At 38.4% G+C, this 22,427-nt stretch overlaps 1 protein-coding gene and 2 long non-coding RNA genes across 3 annotated transcripts; 2 read left to right on the top strand and 1 right to left on the bottom strand.

Moving 5' to 3' along the window:
• Window positions 1-1,651: 1,651 nt before the first annotated feature.
• LOC122638346 lies at window positions 1,652-21,136 on the top strand. Its single transcript, XR_006329409.1, has 4 exons — window positions 1,652-1,663; window positions 5,660-5,666; window positions 20,211-20,215; window positions 20,998-21,136. It is a non-coding gene; the product is annotated as an uncharacterized LOC122638346 (long non-coding RNA).
• LOC122638344 (psbP domain-containing protein 5, chloroplastic) lies at window positions 8,391-13,518 on the top strand. The gene is made up of 11 exons (XM_043831259.1): window positions 8,391-8,534; window positions 8,618-8,772; window positions 9,131-9,251; window positions 9,878-9,927; window positions 10,401-10,468; window positions 10,555-10,650; window positions 11,633-11,692; window positions 11,823-11,882; window positions 11,965-12,019; window positions 12,247-12,296; window positions 13,269-13,518. The coding sequence occupies exons 1-11, from the start codon at window positions 8,455-8,457 to the stop codon at window positions 13,365-13,367; spliced, it is 894 nt and encodes a 297-aa protein (XP_043687194.1). The 5' UTR covers window positions 8,391-8,454; the 3' UTR covers window positions 13,368-13,518.
• Window positions 12,190-13,404, bottom strand: LOC122638345. Its single transcript, XR_006329408.1, has 2 exons — window positions 13,267-13,404; window positions 12,190-12,294 (listed from the first exon to the last, which is right to left on the bottom strand). It is a non-coding gene; the product is annotated as an uncharacterized LOC122638345 (long non-coding RNA).
• Window positions 21,137-22,427: the final 1,291 nt, after the last annotated feature.

Here is a 22,427-nt window from a genome sequence, read left to right on the forward strand (position 1 = left end):
ACCACCCCCTTCCCAGCCTCGTCCCGCCCCACCTCTGCCACCACCACCACCCTTCCCAAAGAAATATGGAGAATCTATTCTCAGAAATTGAACTATAAAATAGACTTTTTTATTCTTGAAATATTTCATATTGATTCAACTAAAACAATTTCAATTTCTTGACCAAAATCTATTGTGTTGACTATTTCAAGAAAATAATGTGAAATTGAAATAGAAATCATACCAAATCGGGCCTAAGAATCATTCTACTGATACAGGATTGGCCCGATACATCAACGGATATGGTAGATCCTAGGGGTGCAAGTTTGGCCTTGACGGCTTGAGTCTGCCTGAGCCCGAACAAGGCTTGAGTTGAGATACTCTAGCCCTGAGGGCGGGTCAGGGGTGGGAACTTTTGGCCCTGAGTCAAGGCCGGGCCAGGCCAGGGTTGAGATCGGCCCGGCCCAACCCAACCTTGTCTTTTTCTTCCTATTCTTTCTTCTTATTCTAGTCTTCTTTCTTCTTCCTCCTCTAGAGCCACCTCGATTCGGGATTTCAGAGCACCAATCGGATAAGAAATTTCTTCTTTCTTTCTTTCTTTCTTATTCCCATACTAGCCAGCCTATGCATCTCCCTCCCCCTCCGCCCATGGTCAGGGCCAATCAAGGTCAGCCCGGCCCGGCCCTGAGGGTGGGACAGGATTGAATTTTTCTGGCCCTAAGTTAGGGCCTGGGCCTAGCTAAGGGGACTCAGGGTTGAGCTGAGGGTTTTAAAAGGCCCAGCCCATCCCGAACCTATTGCAGCCGTAGCAGATCCGATATTTGAAACCATATTGTAGATTTTGTTTTTTCTTCTCTTTCTGTCATTGGAATTTGAGAAGGAATTTGAGAAGAAAGTGAGGGGTATCAATGTTAGTGCACATTCACTGGGGTGAAAGAAGAGGGAGGGAATACCTAGGCTAAGGGTGTCAAAATCAAACCGAAACCGTTTACTGAAACCAAACCTAACCATTTAAACCACACCGTGAAACCATTTAATAAATGGTTCGGTTATGGTTTCAAACTTGAGTCCGTTTAATTAGACGGTTTAAACCAACTGGACAGCTTAATTGAATAAACCGTTTAACACTCTTAGATGTACATAAATATTGTACCAAAATCAAAATGAAATCGTTTACCGAAACCATAAAACCGCTTAATAAATAGTTCGGTTATGGTTTTAAAATTGAGATCATTTAATTAAATGATTTAAACCGATCCTGACCGTTTAACACCCTTACCTAAGGCCGGATCTTTATCCTCTCATGTCCAGTGCACTGCCCTATTATACCCGCGCCCAAAGTGCACCGTAAATTTTTTGCCTAAATTGATTTTCCATTGGTAGATGTTGCAATGCTGCTAATGGTCAACACCTGTGACCTTGGACGGTGGCAGCCAAAGGGGATAATTGGAATAAAGGGTGGAGTTTCGGTCTGATGGGCGATGTCACCGCATGAAGGTGAGTATTTAATCCTTAAATATCATGTGTACATGCTCCCTTTGAAGTCCTCGAAGTTTGGGACAAAGCTGGGGATGTTTGGAGTGAAAAATAACCCATCTTTGCTTGGGCGGTTTATCATATGGTTTTGGGTACTGAGTAAACCCACCCGTAAAACCACCCAGGTAAAAATAGCTGTAAATGAAGTGTTTGTTGTGGGACCTACTTACCTTGGGATATGTGCATGGGTCTAATGTCCCCATACCTTGTGGACCCCATCCACAACCTTTCCTCTTCTTGTGGGACCAACAAGTGGACCCACTTAACCATTTATAGCCGAGTAATGGGTTTCGACCTATTTCTACCCAACCAAACGGACCTTCGGAAGGGTTTAAATTATAAATAGGAGCTTGGATTCCCTTAGCCATTTCATTCCCTCCTCCAACCAAAAACTTTGGAAGAAGGGAGAGAAGAGAAAGAAAGAAGAAAGGAGAGGAGAAGAAGGAAAGAAGGAAGGGGAGTCCTTGCTTTCCTTCCCTTGAAGCTCATCTCGTCTTCCCCTCTTGAAGGCCAAGCCAAGAGAGGAAGTTGTGGAAAGGAAGGAGAAGGGAGAAGGGGTTTGGCTGAAGATTGAATCCACATCCCTTGGTGGCCAAATCGTGGAACTCCTCTCATTGGTAAGGTAAGCCATTAACACCTTTTCCCCCTCTTTGATCAATTTTGGGTTTGGGGACTTGGGGAAATGGGAAGACCTTGACCTAGGGTTCCACTTGGAACTCAAGGACCAATTGGAACGTCTACCTTATGCCTATTTGGAGTTATTACCCTCTATTCATGACCCCCAAAGACTCACCCTTGCACTCTACTTGTAAGACTTAGGGTTTTACCTCACTATACTTTAGATTAGGCTCTTCTTAGATTCTTCTCTTGGATTCTTTGGTTGTATGGACCTAATAAGGTTTTAGGACCCTAAGAAGCCTAGGGGAAAGCCCTTTGATGTCCTATTGTCCTCAAATCTTTGGGAGTTGAAACCCTAGGTGAAAAACCCCTTGAATCTCGGACCTTAAGGTGTAAGGTTTTACATGTGGTTTTAGGACTCTGTGTAAAACTGCCAAGTTTATAAGCTACTGACTTGGGAGGTTTTACCTGCGGTTTTATGTTTTGGGTAAAACCACTCATAAAACCGTCAAGCTTAAAAGCCACTAACTTGAGAGGTTTTACATGTGGTTTTAGGAATTAGATTAAAACCACCCATAAAACCGCCTTGCCTTTGAAGCCCTATACTTGGGTGATTTAAGAGATACCTTTTGGGATCCTATCCATCACTTGTTTAATCTTGTTCTCACTCTTTCCCTAGGCTAAAAACTCTTGTCTTGAGGCGTGTTAATCAACCAGTGACGAACCTATAACATCGGAATGTGATCTATATTGTGAGTGGGTCTTGGATGATTTCCTTGGGTTTGTTTATGATAATTGTATCTAACCTATTATTGCATTATGATTGAGCATATTGCATACTTGCATATTATTCTTGATATATGAGTTGATATGAGAATTGTTGTGAATTGTATTCCTTTCTTGTATCAGGTTACGGTGCCGGGAGTACCGGCATCGGAACCCCAAAAATATGGAATCCTCTATTGCATGCCATGATGATCTGTATGTGCCGTATCATGCTGATGCGCAAGTGTTAGATGGTATGGGATGTTGATGCACCCCGAATACCTCTCGAGACAATAGGATTTGAATGTAGTATAATTGTGACTAGGTTTTTGTTTCCCCTATGCTACGACCCTTACCGAAAATCACGAAGCCTAGTCGAAGGTTCTAAAACACGAGTAGACCTCCGCACAGGAATAGGAGCACGGAGTGGTAGCGGCTGTTGCTCAGTGGTTTTTTCACCAGTCTCACCTCCATCATTATCAGGCGGGCCAGTTATTATCGGCAGAGGAGTAACTTCAACCACATCGAAACTACTGTAATCATAATTGCTCAAGAGAACCCGATCATTCTCCCCCTGAAGTTGATCTCTGCCAGGGAAAAACAAGTAATTTTCATCAAAGGTAACATCACAAGAAATAAACCGATTTGGTGGAGGAATCATAGCATTTATACCCCTTTTTTACAGAGGAATAGTCCAAAAAAAAAATGCATTTTTTTATATAAGTATTCAGCAGTGGTAATATAGTACCGCCTCCATTTGTCGCTTTTTTGCTGCGGTTATTATATACCACCAATGATTGGTCCTAATTAAAAGTGGTATCGCATCTACCGCAACGGAAGAGAATGTGTTATTGTATATTTAATAGCGGTAATATTTTACCACACTATTTGGTAAGGATTTAGCAACGGCATTAAATTACCGCATCTGATTGGTCCTAATTAAAAGCAGTAATGTTTTAACCGCAACTGGAGTGAATTATTTTTATATTTAATGCTGATACTAAATTATCACCACTTTTTATGTGAGTATGTAGAAGCGGTAATATATAACCGTCTCTGTTTGGCACTATTTGGCCGCGGTTATTATGGACCGCCTCTGATTTGTCCTTTTCTCCGAGTCTTTAATCCAAATAGATTAATATATGAAAATCAGTCCATGTTCGTTCTGCTCAAAACATGTGCATAAACAGGGCTATCTCCAAATTTGGGAGATAGACCCTGTTTTTCATGGTGTACAGTTCAAGCAAGGAAAACCCATGTTTATGATCCTTTGACATAGAAAAAAAAAAGGAATAAATAAATAAATAAAGTGATCTTATTATTATGACAATGTTGTCCTTGAAAGAACTTTTCACCATATCTTGCATTCACTTGGAGCACTCCAAGAAGACCCCACTAATCTTCTCTTCTCTGTTGGCAGTGCCATGAAGTTCCTCCAATCTTCAAGAACAAGTCTAAGGTCATGGACCTTCTTCTCAATGCCAACACAGCAGTTTGCATGCATTGTACACACTTTGTTCATATCCTTGCTTAGCTCACAAAATCCCCCACAGTAGCTACTGTCCAAATATCTTATCTGCAAGCTTATTGTGGTAACATTCTTATCATTTTTTTTTCTTCTCTCTTTCTCTGTGTGTATTTGTGCTGGAACATTGAAATGTCATTCTATAACCTCATTTCATACATATAATAAATTCTAGCCAAAAGTTACTCTTCCCTCCGTAGGAGAGGAAGAATCCCTTAAGTGACTTGTACCAGTATTTGTAGAACTCAATTGATTTCAAGTTTGATTTTACATAGATGAATTCCCCATTGGCTTTGTTTTTTCAACATCAGCAGTGAATGCGAAAATGGGTTTCTGAGCTACATCACATCTGCATCCTGCACTCAGTCCATTCCACTATGAACTTAGCAATAAAACAAGATAAGAGGTGGAAACAAATGATCAAATGAACACAATTGCATACCGTGAAGGCGAAATTATAGTCCAATTCAAGAACTCTCCTCATAAAGTCAATCCTTCTCCACAGACTTGCACCAATTAAATGCCTTGTAATCTACAGAAACAAAAAACAGGGGCTATGTCCCAAATTTGGAGCATTCAATCCTGCTCTGTCCCAAACCAAAAAAAAAAAAAAAAAAGTCATGCCCTCATTTTCTTATGAAAAGTATTCTTGTAGTTTGCATGTAAATTAATTGCTTGAATGGTTTTGTTTGCCTTTGTTTCAGTTTTTCTTTTCCTTTTTTTCATCCCTCTATTTTCATTGTCATATTCTTGAACTTAATTTCTGAAGTGCTTCTTTGTTTTAATTAGATATATATATACATATATATATATATTTCAGTTTTCTAGTATTCATGATTCAAATGACCATAAAGTTCATTTGAAGCAAAAGTCTTTAACCTCAATTAGTGATATCTTATTTCAATGAAGCCTATTGCAAAGATCCTTAACTGAGCAATTCATGGTTAGTAAGAATATAAACTGAAAAGTTATACTTTTGGAAGACAAAAGGCACTGTCTATATTGTTTCTGATTTGTGTATCCCATGTCTCTCAATTACCACAACTCATTTGAAAAACTACGCAAACAACCGCTAGCTCGGTTGGTTGGAGGCATTGCAAGTTGAGTGCATGCCCCCCAGGAGGTCAAGGGATCGACTCTCCTGGATTTCATATTGTGCCAAAAAGGCACTCCTCTCCCTTCCCCCCCTTAGTTGTAGATTGTGGGCTTGTCTTAGCCTTCCCACTTAGCTTGTAGTTGACCTGTGGGCCCTTGAGTAGGATAGACCCAAAAAAAAAAAAAATTGAAAAACTACACATATATTCCTTATAATGAATAATGAATTAGGAATATATATATTCCTTGTAATATGTTTCTCCATTATTTTTTAGAAAAAATATGAGGACAATGTGGTGGGCCTTCAAACTCGACATTGTGATCCCATTGATCATCTTCAAAAAAAGAGTTCATATGGCCAGGGAGATCGGGATGGAGTTGGAAGAAGTTCAGGCAAGGAATAATCACCACACCAAACTTCTTTCAGCTTCACTCCTCTCTTTTGAACCAGGACTAGACCATTTAAAATACCAATCAGCTCAGATTCCAAAACTCAGTGTTTCCTAAAGGAAGCAGCACTTTCCAAAAAGATTTTACCACCTATCAAAATACAAATGGCCCATCGATCATCTTAGCTTCTTAAATGATCAGTTGAAGAGATGGAGCTGTCCTTTAAAATTTCAGGTCTAGGGGGTCTTACATGAGAAAGAAGGGAGCCAAATAGAGCCAAGGATAACTTGCCAACGACAGTGCCACACCCATCATCTATTAATGGATGAATACTAACGGCGGCAAATCATCCTTGGCTGCACTCCACTCTCCACCTCTTCATGCAAGGCCTTTAGACCGATGATCACCATTAATAACCACGACAATATATTAATAAAGAACCCCCCCCCCTCCCTCACCCACCCCAAGTCTCTAATGATCTCTCAAGTCCATGATCCATCTTATTTAAGTGTTTCATATCATGATATATGCATCATATATATAGGCAATTAATAAGGTCGGTAGTAAGTCAGTCCTTGGACGATAAATGCATGAAGGGGTGCTCATATTCTCAACATTATACTGATCGAATGAATTGGGTTCCAACACAAATTCCAAATGAGGCAACTGACTTTCATGTCATCCAAAGAGAATGACTTTCTTTGAACTACAAAATCATCCAGAGAGAGAGAGAGAGAGAGAGATGGTAGGGGACACCGATCATGCCTGGGACATGATATGGGTATGGAGATTAGATGCCTATAGGCTTATGGGTTTTAAGGGTCCAAAAAATTTGGACTTTCTTTAATGGAGCACCATGATTGGAATTGGGAAGAGTGAGGTATGGCATTGGGAAGACTGAAGATCTGTGCGCTCTCAATGGGACTCGCGTTAATGCAGGAGATACATGACCAAGCAGCGATCTCTTACCTAAAAAGAAAAAGAGGAAGAAAAAGTCAAGGTTTCACAGCTCACACAAGTATTTTATTTTTAATTGGGAAAAAGAACACTATTGGTTGTGTGGGCCCATCCTCCATGAAATCAAATACAATTCAGATTGTCTATGGCCTAGCTGCCCGTAGCGGCCTGTGCGGTGCAGACTGGGCTGCGCATGCAATGATCGTCTTATCCCGCTCGGACAAGGCATTTGGGCAGGGGTAAGGTGGTCTTTGCACATATGGCTCAGTCTGCGCCGCACAAGCCGCTATGGGCAGCATGCCGTAGAGGATTTGGATATCCAACTCAGGTTGTTGATGTTGTTACAGACACTCTCATTGGCTCTTGCGCTGATGCAAGGACTACATGACCATGCACTTTTAAAATCTGAGAATGAAGCTGCAATGTCTTATGATTGTGCCGCTATCAAACTCCTGAAAAGCTATTCTCATCATAATTTCCCATGGTCACTGATCACTGTTCAGGAACCTAACTTTCAATATCTCCACACCACTGAAGCAATTCAGGGGATATGATCAAAGATGGGTCTTACTAGTCAAAGTTTCTGGATTTCATTCAGTGACCCAAGTTTTGTCAAGAAGCATAGAGATGATGAGATCTCTATTGTCCATAAATGGGTGTGAAATCAAGAGTCAAAGGCTCTAAGAAGTTGTTAATATTGATGTTGAAACATTTCTATGCTCTTAATTTAAGCTTTATTTGTTTACCACAAAAAAAAAAAAAAAACAAAACAAAAAGGTAAAAGGTCTTTAAGCTGGCGGCATGGCTATGCCAGCTCTCTCTTTCTTCTCAGTACCCCTCCAACTCAGAGATCACTCTTCGGAAGTATTAAGTAGTCATGATACGATCCTGGATCTCAGCTCACAAAATCGATTCGGTAGGTAAGGGTGCCCAGGACTATATTAGCTCACACCAGAGTTTATTACTATTCAATGTGGGATATTTCACTCTGGATCACTCGAGTACCAGGTAGCCCTTTCCATAGGTCGCCCCTGCCGGTGCCCCGACCCGGAGACATGGCAGCCCACTATGGTACCACTAATACGATCCTGGATCTCAGCCCACAAAACCGATTCGATAGTTGAAGATGCCCAGAACTATATTAGCCCACACTAGAGTTCATTACTCTCGGGTGGGACAGCAGGATCGTAACACTCATTATATCTAATATTTGTGCCACAAGTGCTTCCGAAGAAATTAGCTTGAAAGAAGCTTGAAACCAATCCACCAAACAAGATTCTCACAAAATTCATGTTACGAATCCTTTTGAGACCCAAACTACCTTCTCCCAATTGGATATTTGGATCATCCGAAACATCCAATCACATTTCCGTCATTTCATCATGATATGGTAACACTACTTCATTGTGTTTTGGTAACTTAAACAAGTAGTTTTTAAAACCTTTTAAATCCCTCCCTTAAATATGGTTTCCGTAAATGTTAGAAGTAAGTAAATACCTGTGTAATGTAATTTACCCTATATTAACTGTTTAACTGACTTGAATAGGGGAGTGGATGACCTGACAACGCAGAAGACGACAGGAGGAATAATGGCATCAGCTCTTCTTCCTTCCTCTCACTCCCTCTGCAAATCCAATCACTTTTTCCCCTCAAATCTTCCAATCTTCAGGTATAACATCTCTCTCGCTCTCGCCTTCTCTCTCTCTTTCCAGTGCTCTCTGTCACGTTTTTCTGTTTTGCATTTGCCTTCAGATACCGAGCCAGAAGTGCACTGAACCAGAAAAACAGGAAATTCCCACTCATTTCTTCTTCTTCCTTGGAACATAATTCGGAAAATGGCGTTGGGAGACGTGATTTAATGCTTTTTGGTCTTTCTTCTCCATTATTTTTTGTATTACCTCCTTCAGGTAAGTTAACCAACTCTGTTGTTATATCAAGCTCTCTTCAATTCTAGGTTTTTATTTAATTATTTATTTATTTATGTATATAGTTGAATGAAAGGGATAGGACAGGACATGGGTTTCTCTTCTCAAGGATAACAGGGTTCAATTTTCATTTCCTCCCCCCCCCCCCCCACACACACACACACATTAACTGGTAGGATTAGCTACTGTGCTTTCTGATATTAACAAGTTGGGTTGTGTATCGAGGAAACTAAGTCGAATTTATCTTCTTTTTTTTTTTCTTTGGGATGGGGGAGTGAAGGATTCATTATAAATGTTTGAATTTGTAGTTTTATTTTACTTATTGTTAATTGTGGCATAGATTTAGTCGCTGTGGCCGAACCAGAAGAAGATGTTAAAATGTCGTCAGTTGTTGATGAGATAAATGCTTATTCTTTTCTGTACCCAGTGGAGTTGCCATCAAAGAAGTTTACGTTCAGATGGTATGTGAATTGGGTGACATTATTACAAGAAAATCTCTCTCTCAATTAGCTTCATTGATTCTTATATAATTAAGCTCATCAAGTGCAACAATCACTTAGCTAAACAAATCTGATCGTTCTTTTTCTTTTGTGTATTTATTGTTTTATTAATTACAAAAGCTATGTTGAAAAGAAGAGAAAAAGTATACATTCAAGGGGGAAAATGATTTTTTTTTTTTTGGAGGTTGAAATTCAGGTAAAGTTTTGTGTCTTTAATCAGAAGCAACTTCGGATATCTTTCTGAGATCAGTATGACAAGTTGATTGCTAGGCAGGATAAGGGTGGAGTAACCCAAAATTGCTTAATGCTCTTTGAATAGTTCATTTTGATGAAAAAATCTTGTAAAACCTTAAATTGTAAATGGACACAAGAAAGCACCTTCCTCTCTTCTCAATCCAGGAGTGCTCTGATGTCACTGTTTAGCTATTTTTCCCTTCTCGAAAAGGAAAAAGCAGATGACTACTGTATCTGTAACATTCATATAAACTTATCTTCTTTGTGCTATTGCATTTACATAGAAATTAATAGTCCTCAATCTTTTGTGGGTTATTGACTTTAAAAACTTGACTTCTTTATTCTTATTGAAGGGTTGAATCCAGAAAACCAGAGCGTTATTCATCAGCTGCCCCGCTATCTCGTAAGTTTAGTTACCTTGGGTTTTCTCCTTCCTCCTGTACAATATATTTTCTTGTGGAATGCTTGAGTCAAAGGCTTTGAAGGATCATGGCGATGCAAAGGTGGATACTTCAGATCAAGAATTCTTTAATTGGATGATCCACAAACATCTGATAGCAAGACCTCTTATGGACTGGATTAGCTTTCACCTGCAGGCTAAGGCAATGTCCTAAGTTGGGTCCATTGAATTGCTTACTTATGTGACATAGTGTGATAGAGTCAGACTCTGGTTGGATCATTTAGTAAGAATCTTGGATGCTAACGTGAATATTCCAGATACTTTTTGAATGTTACTTGAGCTGCTTTTCGTGGCATTACATCTTGTTGGGGAATGATATTCCATGCCCTTCTTCTGAACTTCACAAGTATTGATCACATGAGGAACTATTAGGAAACTATGATAAACAAATTAACTCAGGTGGTGATGTTATGCAGCTGATGCACGGCAACGGATTGTGTCTGAGCGTGTTGACATAATTGATAACCTTATTATTTCTGTCTCGGTAACTTCTACAAAACCCTACTTCAAGAAGCAAGTCATATGATTATTTCTTAATCTTTTATGATTTTGATTTGGTTTTTATTTCAGATAGGTCCTCCCAATTCACTGTTAAAATCGAAGGACAAGAGTTCATGGAATGCAAAAGATGTCGCTGATTCTGTTCTATCTGACAAATCTGCATTGGTATTTCTTCAATTCTTTACTTAATACTGGCTGTAAGTTTGATGAATGATAAACGATTCTAGGTTTTTTTTTTTATATATTTTTTGGTGATCATGGTGGGGGGGGGGGGGGATTTGGTTGGGCATGGAGTAGCACTTTAGTTTGTTTGGATCCCTAAGTTGACTGAAAACCATTCAAAAGGTACTCCATAAAATCCAGATAGATGGATATGACCACTTATCATGCATAGAGATTTGAAGGTGATGTATTTTGGGGAATTGAACATATGTCTATGAGACACAAGTCCTCTCTTAGTTATGGTGAAACCTATGAGATACAAGTTACAATTATACCCTTAGGGCAACACCAACTAAAACCTAATGGACAATTATACCCTTGTACCCATATTACAACACTCTTCCTCAAGTTAGTGCATAGATATCAATCATGCCCAATTTGCTTATAATAGAAACAAAATTCTTACAAAGAAAGAGATCCTACCACATCGAAATCTCCAAAATATACAAGGAGATTTAAAGCATAAACAAGGAAAGAGCCCTTGGTGGGAAATAAATCACCACCAAGGGAGACGAAGAAGGAGAAGCAAGGCGGCAGCGGTGGAAAAGGTGGTGGTGGTTGCTGGTGGTAAAACCGAGAGAGAGAGAGAGAGAGGTGGTAGGTGGTGGCGCTGAAACTGAGAAGGGAGAGAGAAGAGAGAGGGAGGAGTCATATGGGTTCGACACCCAATGTCGATACTCAGCTCTGATACCATGATGGATTTTGGGGAGTTGAGCTTATGTCTATAGGACACAAGTCCTCTCTTATATATAGTGAAAGTTATGAGATACAAGTTACAGTTTTACCCTTAGGGCAACACCAACTAAACCCTAATGGACAATTATACCCTTGTATCCATACTACAACAGAAGGCATTCAGTCCATTGTTGGTGCTTCTCCAGACTATCAATACCTGTTTGAACTAAAGTGCTAAATCACAATGCAGCGTATCACCTCAGCACAACGGATGGCAGAGAGTTCTGTTCTTGATGCACATTCTAGTGAAGTGAGTTTTCGTTCTTTTTTCTCTCCAAATTTCTGATTCATTGCTATCCTGCGAGTAATATTCCATTTTTATGGCCTCGTACACCTTGATTTGCAAATTCACATAATTTTACCTGACTATTTTTTAACAGATTGATGGAGAGCCTTACTGGTACTATGAATACCTTGTTCGCAAATCCCCTACAAAATCTGTAAGTGCTTTCCCAATTAGTCAAGATTCTGTTTGTAAAAATACCAAGGCTGCTGTTTCATAAATTTTATGGAATAATGCAGATTCAAGAACCAAGTATTTACCGGCACTATGTAGCTTCAACTGTTGAGCGAGATGGTAGGCCCTGATTACATATTTCTACCTCAAAATGTTTCAATAACTATTTTTAAGGACAAAACCAACTTATGAAAACGGATGTGAAATGAGAATGATATATATATTTGATATCGAGAAAATGGTATTTGACATACTCAAGGATTTTGAATTATCTATATCTTCATTTCTTCATTATGTTTGTTTCACGTTTAGAATCCCTATTTAGCTTTCTGGACACTTGTTTGCAGGTTATTTGTACTCACTGAATGCTTCTACTCTTGGCAAGCAGTGGAACTCTGTATGTCTCTTTCCCTCTCAATGTGGTCTTGCGTGTGCAAGTGAATGTTGGTTCATGTGATTGCCGAAATTTTGCTCCTGTTATTGGATCCAATTTAACTATAATTTTCTGGAACAGGATTTTGATAAAATAATTTAGTCTTTCAGATGAAATTGCTGATGTTTCTTACCCATGTTTCTGTTTTGCATTGATTTTTTTTTTTTCAACTAGTTGGCCATTTCCCAAGCAGCTGCCAAATCATGAATACTTTCATTAGATATAAAATTTTACTACTTTAATTCATCAAGAGTTTGCACATCATTAATTCCCATACAGTTGGCAAATCATTTCTTTTATTTTATGTTTATTTTATGGAGGATTGCCGATGCCACCAGTGTCGGGTAATCTCTCATGCCACACCAATCAGGGTGTGGGAATTGGTTTTGTCAATAAGGGGCTCACATGATCAGGGGGGAGAGGGATGGGAGGGATCGTGGGAAAGCATCTCCACACTGACACTCTCCCCCCAATGTTTGTTTCACCCAAAATGCCAAAATCGAGTGACTACAAAACCTTGAGTATGTGTGTATGCGTGTGAACATGCACGTGCACACGATGCTTGCTTTTTTTACCATCATTGACAATGTGAGTACTTTTTTTTCTTATTATTCCTTTAGATATAACTTGGTGCTTAAAAATTTATGATCTTTGTTTTAGCCAGCATGCCACAAATTGAATTTATACCTTTTGAGCCTCTCATCTTCTTGAATTGGAAAGAATGCCAGTGTCTTTGATATTCACAGACCTCAGACCTTTGACCCATTGGAGATTAAAAATCACTTAAGTGGAAAGTGGGAACAATAGCTTTGCTTTGTATGTCATTCTCTTTTGTGAATGGTGAAACATTTTCAGCTTAGTAGATTATTGTTTTGGTTCTTTTAAGAATAAATATTATTATGCATGTGAATAATTGAACATCTTTATTTGATACAGATGGGGCCTCTCTTAGAGAAAACAGTGGCATCTTTTCACCTTCTCCCTCCCACAGACAACTATGTCCCTCCATTTAAGGATCCCTGGAGATTTTGGTGATGAAATTTTTGTATTTGTTAAATTTCATTGTCTATAAGATGAGGTTGGAGATTTTTTGTATTTGTGTCATTTCCCTTGTATATGCAATTCTCGTTTGATCCTTGTGAATACACTATGACTGTTATCCTAAATTTTCATGCACTCTGCTGGGACTAAGAACCTGCGGCGCATGCGGATATTGTATCAAAGTGCCTAACGATGTATATGCAAGGGTGAACAGTTAAAGATTAAATGGCAGTCTATCTTTATGTGCTGTTGACAACCAATGTTTTCTCCTTAAGATCCCAAAAACCCTACAAAAGGTCTTTCACTTTGGTCGATCGACATGAATTGAATGGCTTGCGTGGTACATGCAGGTGATTAATGTTCAGATGGTGATATTGCCATTTTGGGTTTGTCAAAAACCCCCAAAATGAGTTCAAAAAAAAAAAAAAATCCTGAATTTGGTCGTTTGATATGAACTTTTTGGTTATTGATGTATCAGATATGAGATTGATATATTATGTTGAATGGAGCATATCCGGAGTATAGACTTGCAGCATGGATCAGCCAGGTTTAGTTTTACTCCAGCGAATGCCTCCTTAATCAGACCAATGATCGACCCATTGGTATACCTTTGTGCACTAAATTGCTGATTATGTTCAGGAGGTTTTGCTAGATAATACATAACCATTAGATAAGTGCAGATCAAGTCCTAGATTAATGAAAAGATTAGCTTTGCGGATGCTCTTTAATAATTCCTATCTGGTCCTAATCTTACCAACTTTTAATTGAAAAAAATTGGAAAAAATAACTTTCAATTAATGTTGACTAGTAATATATATTTACAACATTCAGTACTGCAACTATAATGTTTGGGATTTGTCTACTCCTAAGTGTATTTAGCTGCTTGGATGGCAACCTATGGATCAATCCTGCGATGTAGCAGAATACTCGAACAAGAGGCGTTTTGGATGGAGTCAATTGCAATAGCACATGTAGTCGACTTATGAGTCAGTAAATTAATGTCCATTGCATCGCCATCTCAGAGTCCTTCATCTCTATGGAAATTGAGGCCTGAAATCACAAAAGTGCATGAAGCCATTTACACAAATGTTGCTCAACATACATCATAGATACGAAAAATTCCAACAGATAACCAGGCCAACTGCATTGTTGATTAAAAAAAAAGGAGAAAATGGTAAACGATTCAGATGTTATATAATCCTTGGGTTTTGAGAAACCTTAAATCAATTCCATAGAGTAAACTAGAACACGATTGAATAAGGAAAACGGGAGAAACGATGTGTACCTTGCAGCCACGTATGTTGGAGAAGATCTGGTAGAATTCCCCATGAAGAACACAAACAAAAACCTTGGTTTTGGATCTTCCACAATCTTCTTGTCTCACATGAACCTCTCAAATTCTTAGTGGGAAGAACAGAGAATGAGATCAAGCGACTGCAGGGACCCCAACTTTGTATTTATAATACAAAACAATTCAATTTTCCATTAATATACACATGGGGATGGAACCAGAGTGGAAAAAAACCCAAATTCATCAAACATGCTAGAGAAAATCCCTTAGGCCACTCAACAAAAACAAAAACTAGAAAGTTGCAGGAGTTTCAAAAGATGAAAACACTGAGTTACAGGATCATGAGATCTCACCTTAGAGTTGCAGGAGTTTCAGTCGAGAAGGGTTGCTAGAAATCGCCACTGAGGTGCAGGAGCTTTAGTTTCAGTCGCCGGAGAGTAAAAGAGAAAGACCTTCTTGAATGGTTGTTGGAGTTTCAATCGCCACTCAGGAGTTGGAGCTTCATTGCTACTGAGTTGCAACGGTCTTCTTTCCAACATTCGTTTTTGTAGTTTGAGCCCTAAATTGTTATTTCAAGGTTGGAGATGGAATAAGGGTACAAATGTAATTTTACTTTTGGCTATTTTTGAAACGGTAAAATTTCACAGACACCCCCTGTAAGTATCCAATATGTCACGGATTTACCAAACTTGATCAAAATATCACAGACTGCCCTTATTTTATGAAGATATTTCAACTTAGTCCACTCCGTTAGGCTTTTGGGGTTAAGTTGCTATTAGTTTTTTCATAATGGCTAAATTACCCTTAGAAGGGATAAATGTACCATAATACCCCTTAAGGGTAAAACCCCCTTTTACCCAAAAAACAAAACACATCATCGTTTTACCATCGTTGGGCTGAAGGAAGAAGACGGTAGAACTATGTAGATGTATAGTGAGCTTCGAAGCCATTGCTGGACCCATTTCCATGCTCGAAAAACGAATAAGGAAGAATACCAACACCGGTATGTTTTCCCCCCTTCAATCTTTCCTATTCTTTTAATCTTCCTGAAAAGATTCTAATATCTAGGGTTTTGAATATGAATGAAACCTCAGGCATTCGAGCTTGATCGTCGGTGAAATCCGTAACCTATTCGTTTCACCTTCTTCTTATCCGTGTGCAATATTCGTATGAGATAATTTCTTACCTTCTTTTAACATTCGATTGAGGTAATTTTGATTTGTGTGTTGTGTTTTTAGTTGCTCTGCTCTCTTTCCTGTGGCACAATCTGCAAAGGTCAATCAATAAGGCTATAAATTCCTATTAAGGGCTGCAATTTTGGAATGGTTAACAATGTTTATTGCTTGAAATCTCTGAAGTCATGAATCATGATCTCTACATAAGTAGTATAGCCTATTTGATGCAGTATATACAGAGTCAGGGTCAATGGAATAGAGATAGATTAAGAAATGTGTGGTATTTCCAAGTTTCCTCTGTGATTCCCTGAAAAAGAAGTATGTATTAGTTGAATCTGACTAGCAATTCGAATTTATTTTGTGGGTTTTAACAATTCCACAAGAACCTCATTGCATTGATTGTGCTAAATACCCTGATCACCACAGTTGTTAAATACCTGATAGTTAGTCTCCAAATCTGTAAGAACTTGAGAATTGGACAATAGACTTCTAGTCCCTGTAACCATAAATAAACAATAAATGCTACTGGGACAGCATTCAAGGAGAGAAGGTGAGAGAGCCCTAATAGAATAACTAAAAAATGAAGCACAGAGCCTGCCATGTCTATAAACCTTCAATCTTCACTGTAGATAAATCTTGTACAGTGAAGTCTTTTCAAACCTTTCTATTATGCGATGAAGCCACCCATTTGACAAAAAAAAACCTGGGATTTACAAAAGTGATAATCTTTGCTGTCATTACTCTATCTGTCCAAATTTGGTGGGTCTCTTCTCTATCCCCCAAAATTAATCTATCTGTCCATTTCATCATAAATGGTAAAACCCAGATAGAGTAATGACAGCAAAGTCTAACTCCAACCATGTTTGTTCTGTTTCAAAGTCGAAGACCATCTTATTCTTGAAAAAGACCATACTACTGTTTAACCATCAACAACTCCAACATTGAGCCTTCAGTCAACAAAATTAGTAAAAGACATGAACCTGTAGAACAAAAAGGAAGGGGGGGATCCATCAGCAGTGCAGTTAAGTGAATGAATGTTTTCAAAGGCTATAGATTCATTGTGCAAGATAACACTGAATTATTAAAAAGTTATAGGACAAGAAGAATAAGATTAACCTCAAGTCAAATTGTAGAACTCAACAATAAACAACATCTGGAATTTTGTTGCAGCTGAAATATCATTACAGACTTCACATCACAGTCATAGTTTGAAATATTTGCATTCCATTAAATTTCATACTTGGACTTTGCACTTCTTGTTGGTATCACATAAAGTTTTCATTTTATTTATCTGAAATATAATAAATGTGATTAGAGTTGTTAATATCTTGAAGAGTATGATTCATTTATGTTGTGGTCTTGTCCCTGTTTTGTACCCTACAAATAGCATGATTCTTGACCTATTAGTTAATATATGAGTGAACCTTACCACTGTCCCCCTTCCTTTCTTTTACGTACATCCATATGTCTTCAAGGTTAATGCTACTTTCACTGGTTCTTGCTAATTGTTCTTAACTTACTTATATTTTCCCTATTTTCTTTGTTTCCTTTCTGTGTGCTGTTTCAGGGTATAAGAAATGAGTACAGCACAGTAGACAAGGTTGATATATTATTATGACGGGAGAACAAGTGAAAAGTTAGTAGACCCAGACAAGTATGGGTACTTGGATATGGTGTCAGATATATACAACACAGTTGTCAGGGATGATGCACCGGTTGGGTATGATGTCAATTTCTCTATTAAATGTATATTACCGGACCCCTCAAAAGATATGGACATTGCCTCTGACCTAAGATGTTGACAATGTTTAAATTGTGTAAGGATGTGGATGTGGTCAAATTCTTTGTATATGATATGTAAGTTGGCCCAAGCCCCACAAAAAAAGGTCAATGGTTTTCCAGGTGAAGTGGTTCTAAGAACAAGAGATCTAAGGGGTACAACTAGATCTAGTAGGTATGAAAAATGCCCTATTAGAAGGGGTGGTGGTAATTCTGGTGGTAGGACTCGTGCTAGTGATATTGATGAGAGGATTATATCAGACTCATTTATGCCAGCTACTATCACTGTTGAAGAAGAAACTGATTTTGGGTATGATGATGAGGATATGGATTTTGAATATAGTGGAGAGTTAAAAATTGATAATTTAGGTGATGATATATCAAATGACAATGATGAGGCATTTACTGATGAATGGAATGAAGGTTTGAATGTAGATGAGGAGTTGGATGACAACTTGGATGAGTGGGGCATGGCAGATGATAACATAGGTATTATTGATGTAGGTAAAGATTTTAACTTACATTCAATGTTTGAAAATATCAAACAATTCAGATCTACCTTTCAAGAATTTACAATAAAAGGTGGCTTTAATATTTTGAGATTGAAGAATGAGAGGAAGAGGGTCATAACCATATGTGCATCTGATGGGTGCCCATGGAGGATACATGCATCACTTACTAGTGATGGAGTAACCTTCATGATCAAGTCAATAGGACCACCCCATACATGTGCAACCGTATCTTCTAATTCCAATGCAACATCTGGTTGGATAGCAAAAGTACTTTCAGCCAGGCTTAGGGAAGAGCCTGACATGAGTACTAAGAGTATGATTACATTCATACAAGAACAATTTGGAGTTGTAGTATATAAGCTACAGTGTTACAGAGCAAAACAGATTGCCAAGGGAGAGCACTCAGGTAACCATATAGCTTCATACTCCAAATTGCCAGCATATTGTGAGATGTTGTTAAACAAAAATCCTGGTTCAGTAATTTTGTTGCATCCAGAAGTAAGGCATGACTTCAATGAAGATCCAACTTTTCAGAGATTATTTATTTGTTTAGATGCTTGTAAAAAGGGGTTTGTGAGTGGATGTAGATCTTTTATAGGTTTAGATGGATGTCATCTGAAGGGAAGATATGGTGGAATTATGTTGTCTGCTGTCTCTGTTGATGGGAACAATTGCTTGTTTCCTCTTGCATTTGTTATTGTTGAAGTAGAGAACATTGCAACTTGGGAGTTTTTTCTGCACAGTCTTGCTGAAGCACTTTAGGATTCTGTGGATTACATGAACCTAACATTTATAACAGACAAGCAGAATGTATGTTTTTCAAAGCCTACCTTTCTTTTTTATATTTAATCTTACATTACATACTCTAAATTGTTTTATATCTTTGTTTTTTGTAGGGTCTTATACATACTATCAATAGTATATTTTCAGGTGCTCACCACAGAACGTGCTGTAGGCATCTCTACAATAATTTCAAAGCCTCCTTTCTTGGATTGTTATTGAAGTCATAATTTTGGAAAGCAGCACAAGCAAGCTCTGCATGGGTTTATGAGAGAGCAATTGAAAAGATGAAAGATACTAATGTGGAAGCACATGATTGGTTACTGAGGAATCCCCCTTGTACATGGTCCAGACATGCTGTTGACACTGGGGCAAAATGTGATCATGTTACTAATAACATGACAGAGTCTTTCAACAATTGGATAGGGCCAATGAGAAACAAGACTATTCTAAGCCTAATCGATGATATTAAGGCAAAATTGATGATTAGATTATGACAAAAGTGTATCTTTGCTTGCTCTATTGAAGGGAAGGTAACACCATCTGTGGAGAAGAAGCCGAAATTGATTGTCAGTGATGCAAGGTTTTGTCATGCCTAATTTGCCGGAGAAAATCAGTTTGAAGTCACCGATGGACGTACAAGATTTACAGTCAATTTAAGCACTAAACATTGTGATTGTGGAGTTTGGAGGATTTCAGGAATCCCTTGTAAGCATGCAGCAGCATGCATTCGAGAGCAGAGGAGAGAACCAAAAGATTTCTGTGACTTCTATTACAATGTAGATAAACTCCAGCTTGCATACAAGGAGATAATTTCACCTATGCCAGATCTGAAATAGTTCCCAGTTAATGCATCTATGCTAAATGGTGTTCTCAAACCTCCTAAATTGAAGAGGCAACTAGGTAGACCTCGAAGAAACAGGCAACGGGGACCGGGTGAGCCTGACTGTACAGAGTTTAGGAGGAAAAATCAGTCTGTTAGATGTGGTCATTGCAAAGAAGTGGGCCATAATAGTAGGGGTTGCTAAAAGGGACCAACAGCTAGTCAGGTAATCATTGATCAAGAAATGCTAATTTTTTTTGTGTTTTCATTCAAATAAATCTAGCTATGGATTTGATCACTTACTTGGTAAAATCTTTTTGTAGATAAGCCAAAGGAGTGCCACTGTGAATGCCTCTCAAAGAGTGACCAGGTCTCAAGCCTCTGCTACAATTACAATGACTAATCAAGCCAGGAAAAGAGCAAGAATGGCAGCCAGGAATGAAAGGAAAAAGGCAAAAACTAGGAGAATGGGGAAAGGTTCAGTTGGTGCTACATGATACAGGCCAAGGAGAGGACGAGATGAAATTTCTTTTTGATTTTTTTGTTAAACATGGTGGTTGTAAATAGGTTAAGAAGGTGATATTTTCATAGGTGAAACTTTTTTGGGACCTAACTTTTATTGTGTTGATGGGAATAGGTTCAGAAGATCTACACTTTTAGGGAAAGAACTTAGTGGTTGTAAATAGATTCAGTAGATGCACACTCTTACATTTAGCAAACAATAGGGGAGAACAATCTTGTTTGAACTGGTTTATGAAATAAACAAAATTTCCATCTTTTGATGATTAATGTATGATTTTGCAAGATTTTTGCATGTGTGGTTGTATCACAATGAAAATTGCAGGTCAGTGACAAGCAAGGAGACCTACATGGACTATGATCTAAGTCTTTTTCAGTCTTGTAGAAGATGATAAAGACTATGGTCTAAGTCTTTTTCTTCCAAGCAAGGAGACCTACATGGACTGGCTAAACATGAGAGAAGCCGGATCTATCATCCATGTATCCTTTGGGAGTCTTGCTGAGCTTGGAGAGGAGCTTGGAGAGGAGCAGATGTCATGCATCTATGTATCAGTAGGATGCTTCAAGACTCACTGTGGATGGAACTCGACAATTAATGTATGGTTTTGCAAGATTTTTGCATGTGTGGTTGTATCACAATGATAATTACAGGTCAGTGACAGTTGAAGATAATTAAAGAAGAGAAAGGGCAGATCAAGTTTCACCTGAACAGCAGAGTCATGGAAAATATTCCTCACACATGAAGCCGAAAATGGCTTCTTCTTAAGGACATGAGTCCTTGTAGAAGTTCATCACAAGGCCTGGATCTTCCTCATTCTATGCAAGAGCAGGATTGAGAGATACAGTAGAGAAGGAGAATAGAGCAAAGAAGAAGGAAGCTTTGAAACCCAAAAGGGACAATTGGGTTTAAATGGTTCTGTGTGTGTGATCTGAATCACATAGATAAGGTTATCCTTCTAATAGGCTCCCTGTTTCAGTATCCAAGGAGAACTTACAAAATTATAAAAGTGCTTCTTAGTCTGAGATTCCTTGTCGACACTTTTATTGATTTAAGGCTTATACATATACCAAGAGAGTGGGCCCATGAGATTCCTTTTTTTAACTTTAACTTAACTTTCTCTTCTCTATTTTTTATTACTCTGAAACAGTCTTTCTTTCTCTGATTCTGTAGACCAGACAGTGGACCACTGTACTGTTCAAAGTAGCATGTGAGGCCCTGGTTTGTTAGTATAATCACTCCCCTAGTTATAACTATAACAAAGCATGAACTTTATTCCAATGGATGACCTACAGAAATTAGTTTCATCAAGGATTTGTTATGTGATTCCAAAATACATGCCAAACTGGATCTGAGCAATTTTGAATGCTAGCTAGTTCGGATAATACTAATTAGTTTAATGGGAATTTACTTGGTAGCTGAGAGGCAGAATCGTCCTTGACCTGAATTCAAGTCCAACAATATATAGGACTCATGGTTACAAGTAGAGCCGCATATGCCAAGTTTAATGTTCTTTCAGGTAAACCAAAATGGGTGCTTTCTCTCTCTCTCTCTCTCTCTCTCTGTTACTTTCACATTGCTGTCTCATTGGTTTCTCATGTACAAATTTCATCCTTTTTAATTCTTACAATGGTAGTTAACCATTAACCAAGCACTCGAGCAGGGACTCCCAATCTTCAAATCACTATGATGAAGGTGGTTGGCCCCACCCACTCAAGTACATTAGGCCCCTTATCTTGTATATTTACTCAGATGCATCACCCTTAATTCTTCCCCTAAAGCTGACTCTTGGTTATGGTCTACCTCTTTGAATGAATGTTTCTCTATCAAGAGACCATGTTTGTGCTATTACTTGTTACCATTCCAGTTACTTTTATCTGGGCAAACATAAAACCTATTCTTCTGGCCTGGGTAACATAGGAGCAACATTGGCAAATTCCATCTCATATTGTCAGATCTAAAGCTAATCCATATTACATATAATCCATATTCTCCCTAAAGGCAGACACAAAATCCATATCAATACATAAAGGTGCATTTTGTCCCCAAAGAGTATCATTAAAAAAACTTTGAAAATTATAATTACCGCTTCAAAGGCAATACAACTATCACAGCCACCAAGACTAATAGAATATTAACCCTACATAGTAGTTCTTCATCCGACTTCTCCATCCGCT

The sequence above is a fragment of the Telopea speciosissima genome, chromosome 8 (assembly GCF_018873765.1).
Source record: "Telopea speciosissima isolate NSW1024214 ecotype Mountain lineage chromosome 8, Tspe_v1, whole genome shotgun sequence".
Classification (NCBI taxonomy): domain Eukaryota; kingdom Viridiplantae; phylum Streptophyta; class Magnoliopsida; order Proteales; family Proteaceae; genus Telopea; species Telopea speciosissima.

What these genes read in the sequence shown, in the direction of transcription:
- LOC122638344 (XM_043831259.1), top strand. Translation starts at nt 8,455, where the DNA reads ATGGCATCAGCTCTTCTTCCTTCCTCTCACTCCCTCTGCAAATCCAAT. An exon ending in AAGAAGTTTACGTTCAGATG is followed by an intron (nt 9,252 to 9,877) that starts GTATGTGAATTG and finishes TTCTTATTGAAG; the next exon opens with GGTTGAATCCAGAAAACCAG. An exon ending in TATCTGACAAATCTGCATTG is followed by an intron (nt 10,651 to 11,632) that starts GTATTTCTTCAA and finishes ATCACAATGCAG; the next exon opens with CGTATCACCTCAGCACAACG.